Source organism: Eschrichtius robustus, chromosome 7, assembly GCF_028021215.1.
Source record: "Eschrichtius robustus isolate mEscRob2 chromosome 7, mEscRob2.pri, whole genome shotgun sequence".
Classification (NCBI taxonomy): Eukaryota; Metazoa; Chordata; class Mammalia; order Artiodactyla; family Eschrichtiidae; genus Eschrichtius; species Eschrichtius robustus.
Window position 1 is genome coordinate 78,274,522 of NC_090830.1, and position 16,917 is coordinate 78,291,438.

The following is a 16,917-nucleotide window of genomic DNA, read 5'->3' on the forward strand; positions in this document are numbered from 1 at the left end:
TCCTGAATAAAATAGGGGTAATTCATTTTAAGCAAAGGTTTCAGGCCAATTTCAAATTTAACTGGCAGAAAATTGAAAGGTTTTGAGGTTTGTTAATGGCTGAACTGCAAAAGGTAAAAGAAGTCAGATTGTCTTTTCTAACTCAGAAGTGTCATCTTTGAATATAAAGGGAGATGATATATAGAAAAAAATTGATATTGAATAGTAGTTTACATTTCACCATCATTACTACTATTCTGGTAGACATTTAAATTTACAATTTAGAAAGATCTGAACTTTTCACAATTTGCATTCATCATGAGTTACATTAAAAAAAACCTCTAAAAGTACTTCTATGGTTCCTTGTGAAACCAGTTAGAAGACAGACTAGAAAGAGCTTCCTGGTGGCGCAGTGGTTAAGAATCCTCCTGCCAATGCAGGGGACGCGGGTTCAAGCCCTGGTCCGGGAAGATCCCACATGCTGCGGAGCAACTAAGCCCGTGGGCCACAGTTACTGAGCCTGCGCTCTAGAGCCCACGAGCCTAGAGCCCACGCTCCGCAATGAGAAGCCACCGCAATGAGAAGCCCCCGCTCTCTGCAACTAGAGAAAGCCCACGCACAGCAACAAAGACCCAACGCAGCCAAAAAATACATAAAATAAATTAAAAAAAAAAACAAGTAGGAAGGGGTCTCTGAGGCACTGGGTGATATTCTACCACTCTTCATGTATACCACTTTTTCTGAGTTCCATTCCTTCCTCTTATTTTCTTCTTAATTTTTACCATTAACCCTAATTCTTCTGATTTGCTAATGATGCTTTATGTTTACCCATGATTCCCATAAACACTATATAACCCTAGTAATGGGCCTAAGGAACTAAAGAAGTTCCTGCTACCTGATATATTAGTTAAGCTCTTAATCTAGAGATGCATAGTTTTCATAGACCAATAACATCAAGAGAATATTTAGTATACAGTACATAATAACTGTAAAGGCAGCTCATGGACTGGGATGCAAGTTAATATTACAGCAAGCAGAAGCTGTAATGATCAACAATTTGAGTTCTGTTTGCTACCGCGAATTAGGCATGTATATATACTTCAATTTAAATTAATGCATTTTTTTAAAGTCTTTATTGAATTTGTTACAGTATTGCTTCTGTTTTATGTTTTGGTTATTTTTTGGGCCGCGAGACATGTGGGATCTTAACTCCCTGACCAGGGATCGAACCCACACCCTATGCATTGGAAGGCGAAGTCTTAACCACTGGACCACCAGTGAAGTCCCTAAGTTAATGCTTTATAATGTGTATCATTATAATTATTGTTGAAAAAATGTAATTAAAGTTGCTATACAATTATATCATTATAAAATGTTGAACAATATGCAAATTTCGCTCAATTTGCAAAATTCTATACTTATTTTGATTGTGACAAAGAAGAAAGGAGTAGGGCTTCCCTGGTGGCGCAGTGGTTGGGAGTCTGCCTGCCAATGCAGGGGACACGGGTTCGGGCCCTGGTCTGGGAAGATCCCACATGCCGCGGAGCGACTGGGCCCGTGAGCCACAATTACTGAGCCTGCGCGTCTGGAGCCTATGCTCCGCAACAAGAGGCCACGATAGTGAGAGGCCCGCGCACCGCGATGAAGAATGGCCCCCACTTGCCGCAACTGGAGAAAGCCCTCACACAGAAACGAAGACCCAACACAGCCATAAATAAATAAATAAATAAAATATTTAAAAAAAAAAAAAAAAAAGAAAGGAGTATAATGGCAGGAAAATGCAGTATTATTCTTTTCTTATTGTTAAAACACTTAATAAATTCCAAATACTACTGTAACAAAATTCTAGACAATAACATTTTCTTTCAGTTAAAAGTTAAGTGAAACACTGATTTTAAATAATAGATTTAGGCCTATAATAGGCACCCAGAGTGCTCAGTTACTAATGCTCATGTAAAACAAGTATAAGCAAAGTAAAAAAAAAAAAAAAAAAAAAAAAGAGCAAAATTTATGAAGACAAGAATTTAATTCATCAAATTACCAAATTACCATGAACTACCCATGAGATAATTTTCTCTGAATATCCCAATTCTACTAACAGGATTTTCTGATTTGCATGAGGTCAAATCAGACTACATCTTCCAAATAAAACCCAACACAGAGATAGGAGCAGCGGCCCATGCATGGAATTTATTGTGTGCTACTGTTTATAAAATACTCAAATAGTCCTGCACATGCATAATATTTCCAACTTAGAAAGGAGACCATACAGGGTGCACTTTCTGGCAAACAAACAATAGATGGTTCCGCTGCCTGGAGCTCTGAGTTGTATTCCAGGGCATGAGGGAAGCAGGCCACCAAAGTAAAGGGAAATACCAAACTACTGTGGCAATCAATACAGGTCAGTAATTGTGAAAAATTAGCACATGGTTCCATTTAGTCTAACCAAGCAGTTCTGTAACTATCAAAAGAAAATGTTCAACATGCAGTCTTGACTTTTATGCTTCCACTAACATCTGAACGACTGAACAGAACCGTTGCTTCTATGCTGCACTGCTTAATCAAAAACACTTCCAGAACATTTAAAAATTTCCTTTGCATCAAAACATAAAATGATAGAAAGCCAGCAGTAAATCACCCTGGTGGCTATTTAAGCAACTTGAGTACTCACAATAAACTAAAATTTCTCATAACATCTAGGTAACCTATACATGTCGTACCTGTACATCATAGGTCTATATATTAAATATTTGCAAAATGAAAACATGCATACACAAAATACGTCAAGTTTTACAGACATGATTTGAATTAAAATTTACTTTGACAATGTACAAACTTCTTTTAAAGTACCTTAAATGAGTAATTCTGTAATTCTTCATAATTCTGAAATTTAGAGATTTTCTTCTTAAATCTCTGGGGTGTAAATCTCAAAAGATCTGGGCAAGAAAGATTCTAAATTAGTTTTTGGATTTGTGCACAAGTAAGAGAGTCAGCCTAGAAATAGGTTATGCATTCATAATTGAAAAATACCAAGACTATATTACAGAATTAGCCACATTTAGGAACTATAGACCTGAGGTCAGCATTTTGTATAAATGCCAACTGGGTTTCTCAGCATTTTGCCCATAATTCAAAACACAGCTTAGTAACCTCGGAAATGTATTTTAAGACCATGCTAATTCATCCTTTAAAGACATTTCATGGGGGAAAAAAAAAGTCCACATTATCTCTTAGGATTGTATTTGAAGTTATGGTTGAAAAACAAAATCTAATTCTACTGAGGGGAAAAAGAAATCTCATTTGTAAACTTAAATGTGTGAACCACAAGCATAAATGGAGGTGTAGTTGCCCTCCACTGGAAATTGCCCCAAGCCCCTTGCTCACTGCTCTCCACCTTGGCAGCGATGACCCAATCTTATCAGGTAGCACAACATGTCCCAGGGCCCTCAAGCCTCCATCCAGGAAGGGGGCTGGGGTCTCAAAAGCACAATGGTTTCTCCAGAGGGACTGTGACATTTACAGTCAGCTTGACCGACCCCTCCAGCTCCTCGGGTGATCTGTCCGTTTGGGGCCCGAGATGTGAGAGTCCCTGGGAAGCCGTGGGTCACTGGGCACCATGGTTGCCAGTCCCGTGGTTCTCAGTGGCATGTGCGGTGTTCAGAGAATTGAAACCATCTTGCTGTACAGCATCTTTCCGGGGTGGCATTCTCTCATTGATCCTATCCAAACCCTTTGCCTCTTCAAAACTGCAGATTCTATGTGGTGGAGAGAATCCTCGTATTGCTTAACAAAATGCAAATTTGATAAGTCAGTAATTGAAAAACATTTCTGAGATTTCAAAAACATAATTAATGATTTTTAAGAAGAAAGAAATTAGTTGTACATAGCAACATTTAAATCTTACTTTAACTGAAGCCTATCCCCATTCTAGATTTCCCCTTAAAATGTGAAATGTTTAAACCTAAATATAAACATGACAGCTTCATAGACGACAAGTGTTACATAGTCTTAAAAAAAAAACACACACAAAAATAATCCTCCCCTGCCCCAAGACCTCCAGGCAATGGTCTCAGGGTCTCAACCTAACTTCTACTACATCAATTATCTCCTACCTCAGGCCCTAAGATCACCAGTGACTATCACAGTAAGGCAGCAACAAGAGTAGGGGCAAGTGAGGAGGCTAAACAAGGTTAATCCTCAACATACAAATCTGTACCAAGAGCGTGGGAGAAGAAAAGAAAGTTAAAATTTAGCAGATCAGAACTACCTTGGAGGTCAAGGTATTATCACCCCATTACCACCAATATGAAATGAAAAAGGTAGGAAATGCCTCCAGGAGTTAGATCTGTGTTTGGCAGATTGTAAAACGTATTTATAGTTCCATATTTTAGGAGACGTTTTCCTTAATTCACTGGCCATTCACTGCCTGTTTTTTGGAAACCCAAATCAAAATAAACGGCAATCCTCCTCCAATTGTTATGGTTTCTCATTCACTTCATCTGGAGTGATGTATCCTCTATTATTAAAAGGTACATAGAAAAAATTTCCATACTATTGGTTATAATCTGGTTGCTTTAATATGCAATCCCTGGGACTCAGAGTCTGTGCATGTGAACCAAGTAAGTGGTTGGGGCAGCAAAGCTTTCAGCAACGTGGAATACCAAGCCAATACATGATATACGCGGATGTAATATTATCAGCAAACACTAGCCCAGACTGCAGCACAAAATCATAGTGACAGCCCTGCACTCTCAGGTGAATTACTGAAAATGAGTATGTCATTTTTATATCATGAGTATACCAAACCTATATCTAGAGAGGATTTCACTTAAGAATAAAAAAATCTGAGTAGCACAGAATCATGCAAAATATGGAACAGATCTTTATTTGCAACTGTAAATGCTATAATATTATACCATAACATGCTGTACTCTAAAGAATTCTGGAACATTAAATGCTGGTCACATTACTATACTAGAAAAGGGAAAAAACCAAATTGTCACTATGGAACTCAGTCCTTGTGATTTAAAAAGAAGAAGAAGAAAAAGATATGACTGTTACACTTGATGAGTCAGTGAGTCTGATTCATCTTGGACTGTGCAAGCTAGAAGTAAGACACACCCACAGGACATTCTCTGATGCCCACCCACACACCACAGATCTCTGCCCAGTGCAAGGACTCTGATCGTACCTTTTTCAGCCTCAATAGCCTCAACTGTGGCTGTACAGAAGTGAGCAGAGGCATGCAAAATGAATGAGAGAGATGAGAAGGGTCATATCGTACAGCAGAAAAAGCAATGATCACTTAAAATATAACAGTACCCCATACTACATTATCATTTACAATTTAACATATATAGTACCCGTATTAGAGAGCCCCATCCAATCCCCCAATTCCTGACACAGCACAGTTTACACACAGCACTAAGACACCATCGCTCAGAGCACAGAACACATAGACCTATTGTAAACAGACACCTCAGCATCCATGCAAATGCACACTAGTATTAATTACCCATCTTGAATTCAGTATTTTGATGACCTTAGAATTTTCCAACATGTTTATTATGTCACATCCATCACAATCACAAGGAAATTCTCTATAGCGTGAAATTATGATGGTAGAATTGTAGCAGAGCAAACAGAAGGAGATTCTTTTCTTTCATGTCTAACTGAAATAATACTTATCACCAGTTGGTTCCCTAAGATATAAACTAGAAGGGGTCAGCAATGCTTTTCCTGTCACTTCTAATTCATAGGGCAAAGCATAAGCTGCAAAAGTTGGTATGGCTACAATGAAATTTATGGTCAGTAAACTTAGTGAATTACTCTAATTAGAACAGTTCCATAGTCCTTGTCCTCTGTGGGTAATCTAAAAGGACTCCTCTTGTCTACTAGGAACTTCCTTTCTATTATAATTGGTGTTCCAAATATCTAAAGATATCAACATATAACATATATAAAAATCCATTTATGTTCAGTGTATCACGAACTCAAATCTACCTCAGGTACTAACACCCTCAAGTGAAGATAAAAAGGCTACTGAGCATGTTTTCAAGCCCATCTACCAACTAGAGAGGAATCAAGAGATAGAACTGAGGTCTTACAGGCAATAAATCCTATTCATTTCATGATATGGACATACATATAGGTCATATAAATGAGAAATACATTCTTGGTATAGCTTGTCTCTGGCCCATTTAGAGAATTTCAACATATTTAGTCATACACTTTTTTGTAGTCAAAGATTCTTTTGGTTCATTTCTGGGTTCAAACTGTATAAAGCACTCACACTGAGGACCAGGACCAAAGATTGTAGAGAACATTATTGCCTGATAATACTGCCAAGTCTCAATTCTTCACTTTACCCAAAGTGCACAAACTCATAATATTTATAATGATAATGTTCCATCCCTCCTACTTTGCTTCTTCAACGATAAGGCCAATTAGAATAATTATTCCTAAAATGAACTTCTAGCAGTACACATGATTTAGAAATAATAAAATTTATCCAAAGCAGTTATTAATGTGAAAGGACACTGATGAATCTAAGGAATTAAGAAGGCTAAATTAGATGTTTGTAATCTTAATCAGATAGTAAAGTGGGGACCGCCAAAAAAGGAGTATAAACACTGAATAAAGGAAGAATTAATTTTTCTCAACTGTTAAATCATATTACAAATTAAAGCAGATATACTTATTGTATACCCACTGTACAAATCACCATTTAAAAAATCTAGCCCTGTACGCTTGGAAAATACTCTTGGAATTTGTCCAGACAGAAAACTGGGATAAATGACCCACCTCTACTGGATCAGCCCTGGAATTCCTATTCTTCAAAAGATGGACTATTTTCTTTATAATTTAGAAATTAAATAGGGAAAAATAAAATGCCTACCAGAATCTACGTTTTAAAGAGCATGTGGTAACAGAAGTGATTTTATATGAGATATATCATAATTTGTATAATATATAGCAATAAATTAAAAATAAAAAACTGATTATCACTGTAAGAATTAGTATCTATTTGAGTATGTCAATAGTTTAAAAGTCTATTAAAATTTTTTTCAAATTATGAAAATGACAATACACTTTTGGGGGCTTTTAATTTTATATGCATTTTCTAGGTCAATTTATATTCTCTGCTCTTTCCCAAGGCCTCTAAATGCTCCTAAATCCTTTTCAGGACACAAAATGTACATCACACTCAAAACTGCATACCATGTTAAGCTTGAATGCTTAGAATTCAAAGAAGATCATTTGAAGCTTACATATTAAGCTGGAAAGAAAGAGATCTGATAATTGCAAAATTCTATCTGAAAAGCACTATTTTTCCTCAATTTTTTTCAGTTTTATGGGGCATCTTGACATGGCCTTACTAAGGTTGAGTGTAATGCTGTTTCAAACTGTGTTCCTCAATACTACACAGGATAAGTGATCAAGAGGAATTGACCTTACTATAATATAGATGGCCACATATTTTCTCATATAGGTCCTCGTGAAGGTAGCATTATAACGGCTAGCTCCCAATCAAACTTCCAAGAAGAAAATGCACATAAAATATGATTATCAAATCCTACTCCAACAGAGTTATGCAGTTTGTAAAAACACTTGAGAAATATCATAAATTAACTGTAAAGTTATTGATGAGACAATTTCTATTTTCTGACAATAGGATGGACGTCTTAGAATTTTAAAACTTTCTTTTTGCAATATTTAGCTCTCAGGTATTCACGTCAGGGGTCATGTCTACTAAAATTTTAAATGTTACATAAATTTTTAAAAATCACATGGGTGGTCATACTTCTGTATGAGTTTTATTTGTTTCAAAATGGGTTTGTCTTATGCTAGAGAAATCACGTCAACCAAATGTAAACTACACGATCAAGATCCATTGCTGGCAGAGCTAGGGAGCTATCTAGTTTCCTAAATTGGACCCCTTAAGCTCAGCACCATCCAGTAACTCACTCTACGCCGGGAATAGACAGTCCCTTCAGTAAAGCTGTCTTTCAATCCTTCCCTGCAGTTGGGGGTGATTTCAAAGTTGGAAGACTGAGCTTCAGGCTGCATGCAAATTAAGAATAAATAGATGTGCTGAGCTCTCAACAAAGCATGTAATTAGCAGGTGCTAATTGCGAAATCTGAAAGAAAGGTTTGCTGTGGATACAACATAAAAGTAATAATATATCCAAGGATAACTGAGAGATGACCATAGTTTAGATTTATTTAAGTATGAGACCCTTTCGGTTTTCTTTTCCTTTTCTGAACAAACAGGAGGAAGGATATGGCATTTTTCAAGTTATTAAAATTCATCCTTTTCTGTTAACATTCTTGCTAGTTTTATTGAATGTTTAAGGTCTTCTTAATTTGTTTTAATGAAATTCTTTTTAGCTCATTTTCCTAATGTTTACAAGATAATAAGAAAAATGAAGGGCAAGAAATATAAAGAGAATCAAAGCAGATTTTTTTAAATCCAAAAAAGAAACCTCATTCAAAATGAAAATTTGAAGCTATAATTTCAAAACATACTTATATATCTCACATATACCAGTAGTGGTAGCAGACAACACAATAACATATAAATAGAACATGTATAGGCTACAAGTAGAAATTATTTGTCTACAGAAAAATTCTTTTTATTTATTTAAGCATTTATTATGAGACCGAGTGAAATGAAATTGTGAAAAGTCAATCTAATTTAAATTTATTCAAAATTTAAAATTAAAATTTCCTATTTTTTTGCCTTAAAAATTTGACTAATTACAACACCAAACATGACTAAGAAAACATCAGATCTGTTGCTTCCTGTTTTAATACAACAATGACCCTTGGAGGGCTGTCAGAAGTGACTACAATAAAACATAAATTAAGGCTTTACATATCACATTTTCTGCTTTCCAACCACAAGGGAAAGATATCTAGACTTTCAGTTATTGGGTATAGTCTATAACATTCACATCACTTTCTTCTATTTAATCTGTAATGGGCTTTCAAAAAGTTAACCCAGTATTTACACAAATATTTACTCCAAAAAAACTTAAGTTTTTTTTTTAAATATAAAATATTCAATGAGCCAGATTACAGGAATGCTTTACGTATAATTCTTTTTATTTTCATGCAAAATAAAGGCACACTTAATAACACCCTTTCAATTTTGACTTACAGGATTTAAATTCCACCCCTTATAACAATGACTTAATATCTAACGTTACATTCATGTTCAGAATGCACAAAGTACAGCAACAAATGCAGCAAACCTCAAAACAAGGTGCTACAAAGTTGCTTCTACATCAAGACAGACAAGTGTCTGATAGAGTAATTTAACTTAACATACTTTTACAGACATACAGCTAACCTACAGAAAGACAGACAGATTTAGGAAAGCAGCTACATCTGCAGAGGAAGGAAACAGCGTGTTACAGACAGTCAATTATACATAGAACATTTGACAAACACCACAGAAAACAAACTTTGGCATCATTTACCAGGGTACAAAACCTTGCACAAATGTTTTGGCAAGTGAAGTGCATAAGTAATGTTCTGGGGCTCAAGCAGATTGTTAATTCTAAAATTAACATCTGAAAATATAAGCACAGTCTAATACAATTACATAAATTAGAAAGATAAAAAAATAAGAAACTTGGAATTACATTTCCATTTAAGTAATATGGATATCCTTGATTCACATTCTGAAACTGAGGCTTTAAAAAGAAAAGGGTGCATTAGACAAACGAATAAATATTTCAGACATTATGATATGAGTTATTCCCATATCATTTCATGAAAAGCTGAGAGACTGATCATTATTTTCAATTGAAAGGAATACCCATTCTATCATTTTCTGCCCTGGTCAGGTTATTAATCAGACACTACCTATCATATAGTACTCTGCTTGTATCAGCTGCTGAGACAAGAACTAAAAAGCAGAAAGAATTCCCTGCATGCATTATGTGTATTGTTAGCAAAAGAGTGAGGTGTGCCCCAGTCCATCTGAGGCACAGCAAGTTGCATAACATCATTACCACTTTGCAGGGTCTGCCGTCCTCCAGCTAACACTCCACTAGGCAACATCCCTGTGGGAGTCAGGCCCTTGAGTGTCAGCACACTTTCACTCTCCTCCCTATAGCAGAGAGATATAACAAAGATCAGAGACTTCCAACAAGTACTTAGGTTAAAAGAGGAGATGGGGCCCAGATGAGGCCATGTATGTAACTTATGACATTCATTGCTATTACCATATTTTCCTCAATTCCAAGATATACATTTTTCCACGTTCTAAATGTTTCAGATATGAGGGTATGCCATACAACTGAGACATACATTGTTCTTCCTGAAAAGCTTTATTAAATATGTGGTGAGATTCATCACCAATGGGTATCATAAAATTGATAAAATATGGTATTTCATGTCTGATATAAGCAGTTTTGCAAACAAATTTTTAAGGACTAACCCATTCACGTGCACCCTTAAACCTGGTCTTCCTGAATTAACCCCAGGAAGACAATTTATGACTCCAGCAAAAAGGACTTCCTTTATAGATGAGCAAGTTCATCAGGAACACTCTAAAAAGTGCCCCCTCCTCCTTATTATGCTCTAATTTTAAAGTGTAGATCTAATACTTTCATCACAGAAGGACAAGAGATACCAAAGGTGAACAATAATAATCACAAAGGTCAAAAATACTAGTTTCAAAGGGACCTGTGTTCCCCTCTTCAACATGTAAGTATACAACTTCTTTATAGAAAGAATGCTACTATATTGCTTTTAGATATCAAACAGGACACCGCTTACAATAAAGTATAATAAAAGTGATTTCTGTAAAACAAATCATTGGGAAAATATATCATTACCTGAGAACAGAGAAGACCCTTGCCATCTTGCCAATTGCTCGAATTTTGTTTCTTATGATTTCTTTCCGGGCTGCAGCTGAACCTACTTTCAGTGGAATAAATAGAAAGAAAGACTCAAGTTTAGGGCATCCATACTTGTACCATTCTATTAGCCTGCTTCACTCTCATCTGAACCAACACCAAGCCCCTCGCCACCAGCTCACATGGAAGAAACTAGATGAACTCATGCCAAAAAGCTTCTCTTTCAATGTTTAGCTCAGCACTGGTCTAATACTGGGATCTGACACAGATACAACTGAAAAGTAATCAGCCAACTTTATCACTCTCACACTACTGACTAACCAGTAAAACAGCAATGGGAAAGAAACTAGAGTCCAACCTGTATCACAAACCAGAGGACAAAAAAATGGTAACAATTCTACAGTCTTTGTTTAATTCTCATGAGAGCCTATGGCATGCAGACTAACAGACTAGAACTGGTCATAACCTTTAGACTTCTGTTTGATTATCATAAAAGCCTTTGACATGCAGGCTGGAAATATCCCATCATACTATGACAAAAGAAGCTTCCTTGCTAAAAGTTGGTCTGAAAACAGTGATATGAAGCAACTACTGGGCAGGTGACCCAGAACAAGGGACCATAGCAGCATTTCAACAATGTACATCTCAACCTCATGGACTAGGTGTCCTCTAAGGTCATGCAAATATATACAAGCTTTTACATCCCTAGGTGAGTATGACACAAGGAGAGTGAGCAATGAGAAAAGACTCCCCAAAAAACATGGCTAAAGAATCACTAATGCTTCATCTCCAAAGGGTTAGCTGCGCTGCCTATCACTGATACAGAAGAGAATATATCAAAATAACTGAATCTTTGCCTGAATAAAGACTCAAAGGTTGTTATCTTCCTTCCTTTGGCCTCCAGAAAGAACAACAACAATCTCAGTCCTGTTATTTCATATACAGCAACTAGAATCACTCTGGACCCAAGAGTGTGGTTCCTTAGAACTGTGCTTCAACATGATGAAAACAAACATATGGAAGCACCGTGGTTGAGGAGAAGGTTAAGGAAAGGCTAAAGACACTAGACCAAAAGGGGCCTTAGGTACACAGAGGTCTGAACAACCAAAAGTCTTTTGGGCTAGAGCATCTTATTTAAAATTCAAGCAGTCCACAAATACATATAATTAAAAACTAAGATGATGACTGGACCTTACTGCAAGGAAACAGAAAAAGAAATCCAATTTCAAAGATGAAAACAAGACATATTTTAGAGAAAATAGGCTCCACAACCATGTTTATGATGCTCTAAGTGTAATATTGTGAGTGCTGAAGCATAGCTTTTACAAATCCAAAACTGTGTAGGTCCATGGTACTACACAGGTATTTTTAAGATGCCAAAAAAATTACTTAAAGTCTCAAAATCATAGAACATTGGAATTTGAAGACATTAGAGATACTGCAAAGTTCAATTTCCTCATTTTATAGACAAAGAAACTAACTTTACTAAGTGTCTTGTCCAAGGACATAGGGTAAGTCTGATTCTCTTCAAATAAATTAATATATTTTGTTTTAAAATTGACAGAATTTTTGAAATAGCCAGACTGGGGGAGAGGAGTACGGAGATGGGGGAGGATGGCTGTAATGAGATACATTCACATTTTCAGCCTTAATTTATATATCTATAAAACTGAACGATATGTAAACTATACTGATTTCAAATTAAAAATTCACTGGAATATAAAAACACTTTACAAATCAGGATTTTAAATCAGTCTACAAACACATCATGCATAATATTAAAGTAAATGTCCACAGTAAAATTACTTTGGGGAATCAGACAGACAATCAAACACCCCTAGTCATGCAGGGAAAAGTACAAAACATTACAAATAAGCAAAAGAATGAAATTTTAAAACAAGAGGAATGAAAAAGAGGGAAAAATATTTCCATGCACAGAAAGACAGATATCTTGGAATATGACTTCTAAAAACATCAAATTCTAACTTAGATAAAACTTAAACTAAATTTGCACAAGGCCCAAGAGGACTCTGCATAAATATACTTAATGAATACACAAACTTACATGGACACGAGAATAACTTATGAAGTCATATTTCAAAACAATGTTACTCTGTCTGGTCTGTACCTTTTTTATTGCCATATATGAGCCGTTCTTCAGATGGAGAGTCCAGAAAAAAGGAAGTGAATGATGGAGAAAAGGTGGTTGAGACAAATAAAAAGATAGAGATTTAACTTGGCAGTGGTACTGAAGAATGAATGTAGAAAGAAAGGGAGAAAAATGAAGGTCCTCATATTTGAAATTTGAAAAATGTAGTACTGTAAGATCTGGCAAATAAAGGAGGGATGCCACTGGGTAGAGCTCTAAAGGAAAGATTTCTTAAAAGATATGTGTTCAGAAGAAATTATGGACAGAATGACTATAATATTTGATGAAAGTAGACAAATTAGGGACAGAAAAAAACACGTGAAAACACATAAGACTGATAAAAGACTGTGCTAACAACAATCGCACATTTATATTAATACCCTTAAGGAAATGTGTCACCCATGGAAGTATGTTAAGTGAAAGGTAATGACACAAATGAGATACAAACTCATGTGGTTCTTCAAGGACACCAACATCTGCAAAATCTGTAGCATACACAGAGAAATGTAGGTAACTTTATAAACTACCTCAGTGGAAAACCTTACCCACTCCCAATAAAGGACAGGCTAAGCCTCCCACACTCCATAATAACAAGAGCACACAATTTCTTGAATCAGAATTGTGTAACTTTTGCACATACTCAGGATCAACAGTATGTGCTGTCTGTTCCCAATCCAATCTGGGAGTTTGAGGGACATCTTTTTGCACAAATAGCAACAGATTGTTTCAAAGCAAGTAATAGCTCTTAGAGTAGGCAGCAGAGATGTCTCATTTGAGCTTTCCATTCTAATGCTGAGATACATGATTCCATTATAGGAAATGCAAAGTTTTAGTTTAGTAAAACTATAACACATATGGATTATGTACTTCCTTTACCAAACTCAAGACAAAAGATAAATAACTGAAAGAAACAGTATGCATTCTAAATATCATAGAAATCAGTGTTCAAAAATTCCCTTTAATGATTACATAACACCTCTAAAAGGAACACTACGTGCATTTACACATGCAATATGTTTATGCAAATTTTTGCCTTTAAAAATAAACCCACATGTACATTAAACAATACAGAATACCAAAGGCCATCACTTAAGAAGAAAGAGAATCTTATTCCTTTAGCCAATTTCAGCCTTGAATATGCAAAATCTACTCTTTCCTTCCTCCCAGTGGGAAATGTCCAATCCTGTTCTTTCCCTTCCCCCACAGAAAGCTAAACCCTTATTGTGTCTCCACAGCAATCCCCAACCCAACAAGTTTCCTTTCTAAGTCAGATTTCTTCCCAGGCCCAGTCCATAGCATGGTCCCACTGCTGAGTAGGAAAAGGGGAAGGAGAGGAGAGAAGGTATGCTATCATGCTCAAAGGAAAGAAGAAAAGATAGGGTTAAGGGGAAGAAATAAGGGAATATGTATAAGAAAGTGAAACAAATGTAGTTCCAGTAGCTCTTTTCCCTATCCCATCCTAGTATCTATCCTAAACTCCTCCCCTTTCCTCCATTCCTCAAGGTTCTTTCTCCCCCAAACCACTCTCATTCCTTGATGCAAACTCCCAGACCCATACTCTTAAAATTTTCTTGGCATCTCTGCTCTTAATACTTGGTAGTGTAAGGGTGAAGAAATGTGGAGTAATTGCACCTGCCATGCTGGCAGTGAAGGGAGATCTATTTCTAGTATTCAGAGCTGGAGCTCAGTGTATTTTCCCATAGAAACATTGTCATAAATGGTGCTTACGAATTTTTTAAATTACTTAAGAGTGGGAAAGAATTTTCATCCTCTCTATTCCCTCAATCTATGGAAGAGAAGATTTTGAGAAGTTAGGTGACTTTCCCAAGATTACACAGCTAGTATAATGGTAGCACCAAGACACCTGAACCACTGATCCTTGTCACTAAACTACAGTGCCTCTTTAATGATCTAATTTGATTCATCTCTGGAGTGTAAGAATGATGTAACAAGTTGATAAATAAGCATAATTTATCATTAATAGGAAAAATGTTGATAAGATACATAAAATCTCATTAGAAGGAATATAATAAAATTTTATATTTACTCCTGGTTGAATTCCCAAAAATGATTCAGTGTCTATCTTCTTATAAATCATCAGTATCTAAACCAAGTACTATATTAGACTTAACATGGAAACCTTTTCCCTTTTTACTATAGAAAGAGGACTAAAGCATCACCTATCACTACTCCTATTTAACACTATTAACAATATTATACAAACTTTTTGAAGAAAAAGAAATAAAAGGTAAAAATGTAGAAAATAAACAATATCAGCCTTATGCAAATGACATATTTTTTAAAGTTAAGGAAAACAAAAATTACCGTAGGAAGTAATTCTGCTGATCCAACTTGTTGAACATAAGATAAACCCACAAATATATAATTCCTTTATACAGTCAGAAAATATAAGAGAGACACCAGTTGCAATAGTAATAAGAACATAAAATACTGAAATATTAATTTAACTTGGAAATAACAGATTTTTCCCAAAGAAAAACTATATAATTTTAAATAAAATAATTATATATTAAATATATTAAAAGGAGTAATTATAGTAAATGAACTAATTATACAGAGCAAGAGATTTTGATCTTAGTTTAGAAAATTAAATATTTTTTAAAAACTTCCTAGATTCAGATACAGATTTAATGTAACACCAATTAAAACTCCTACTAGATAGTTCACAGAATTTGACAAATTAACAGAAAACTCTATTGAAAAAATCAGTGGAACATGTACAAAAATTATTTCATTATATTATTGATCATTACATCAATACCTATAACATTATGAAGTAGGAACTATTATCTTCATTTTGAAGATAAAAAAACTGAGGCTCAGAAAGGTTAAGTAACTTGCCCAAGGTCACATAGCCATTATGAGGAACTAGAATCTGAACCCAGAACTAGTCTTACAACAGTGATTGCAGAACAGGGGAAATAAATATTTAATTAAAACTATTTAAAAATTTTATGGAAAAGACAGATATGATGAAATATGTTAGAACTAAAAGCTTCTACAAAATATCAGAGAGGATTAAAATAAGGAAAAATTAATATTATTCATTAAATCTTATTATCCAAACAAAAAAAGAACTGATATAAGTTAATTTATTTCAATGAACAAAACTATAAACCAGAGTAAAAGCACATCCCTGCCTGCCACCAACAGATGGCACTAGCAGACACTTGTATATAGTCACTTTGTGCTTTCAACAAATGGACTTAAAACTGTGGTTAAGAATCAAAGCTGTTTGTAAGTAGAGAAATTTCTAAACAGTGTTTACTCAGATTTTACTTGTTAAATGGTCACTTGATAGGGACAGTTTACATAGTTGGGAAAGCAGATAGTAATTTCTCCCTTAGCATCATCAGAATTCAAAGAAATGTAAATTAAACCGACTGTAATTTATAGCCACCAAGCAAAATAAGTAAAAACAACCAAAACCCAATTATGTGGGCCTGTGAAGAAATACAGGTCTATAGATTCATTGCTAGAAACACTTCATATTGGTCCAATTCTTATGCAAAGTAATCTGGCAGTTCATAGCTAAAATAATGAAGCTAAAACTCTTCATTCTCTTTAACTCTGTAATTCTCTTCAAGAAATTTATTCCAAAAAGGAAAATTAAAACTATTGTATGAATATGTTTATTGCATGCTATTCATAATAAAAATAATTTAAAGCAACCCAAATGCCAAACAATATAATATTAACTACAAAGATTATGGTATATTAATATACTTAGAAATATGTAGGTATCGAATTTTACCAATATGTAGATTATGTTTAATACATGGAAACATTTATATACTAATTAAAACTATGAAAAGTATGCTGCAACAAAGATGTGAGGGGCATATGGAAGGGAATAAAGAGTTTTCAGCTTACAAACTTTATGTTTTTGTTCATTCA

The 16,917-nt window shown here is 35.1% G+C and overlaps 1 protein-coding gene across 4 annotated transcripts in view; it reads right to left on the reverse strand.

Annotated features, from left to right (window-relative positions):
• Positions 1-2,143: 2,143 nt before the first annotated feature.
• PPP3CB (protein phosphatase 3 catalytic subunit beta) overlaps positions 2,144-16,917 on the reverse strand; it is a 47,882-nt gene continuing 33,108 nt past the window's right edge. The window contains exons 11-14 of one of the 4 annotated variants that reach the window (XM_068547837.1): positions 10,830-10,911; positions 10,002-10,099; positions 5,171-5,200; positions 2,144-3,762 (exon numbers count right to left, since the gene is read on the reverse strand). In XM_068547837.1, coding sequence (XP_068403938.1) covers positions 3,584-3,762; positions 5,171-5,200; positions 10,002-10,099; positions 10,830-10,911 — 389 coding nt within the window. In that variant the 3' untranslated portion in view covers positions 2,144-3,583. Of the gene's footprint in view, positions 3,763-5,170; positions 5,201-10,001; positions 10,100-10,829; positions 10,915-16,917 lie in introns of all 4 variants that reach the window. The other 3 variants (XM_068547836.1, XM_068547839.1, XM_068547838.1) reach the window with 3 other exon arrangements.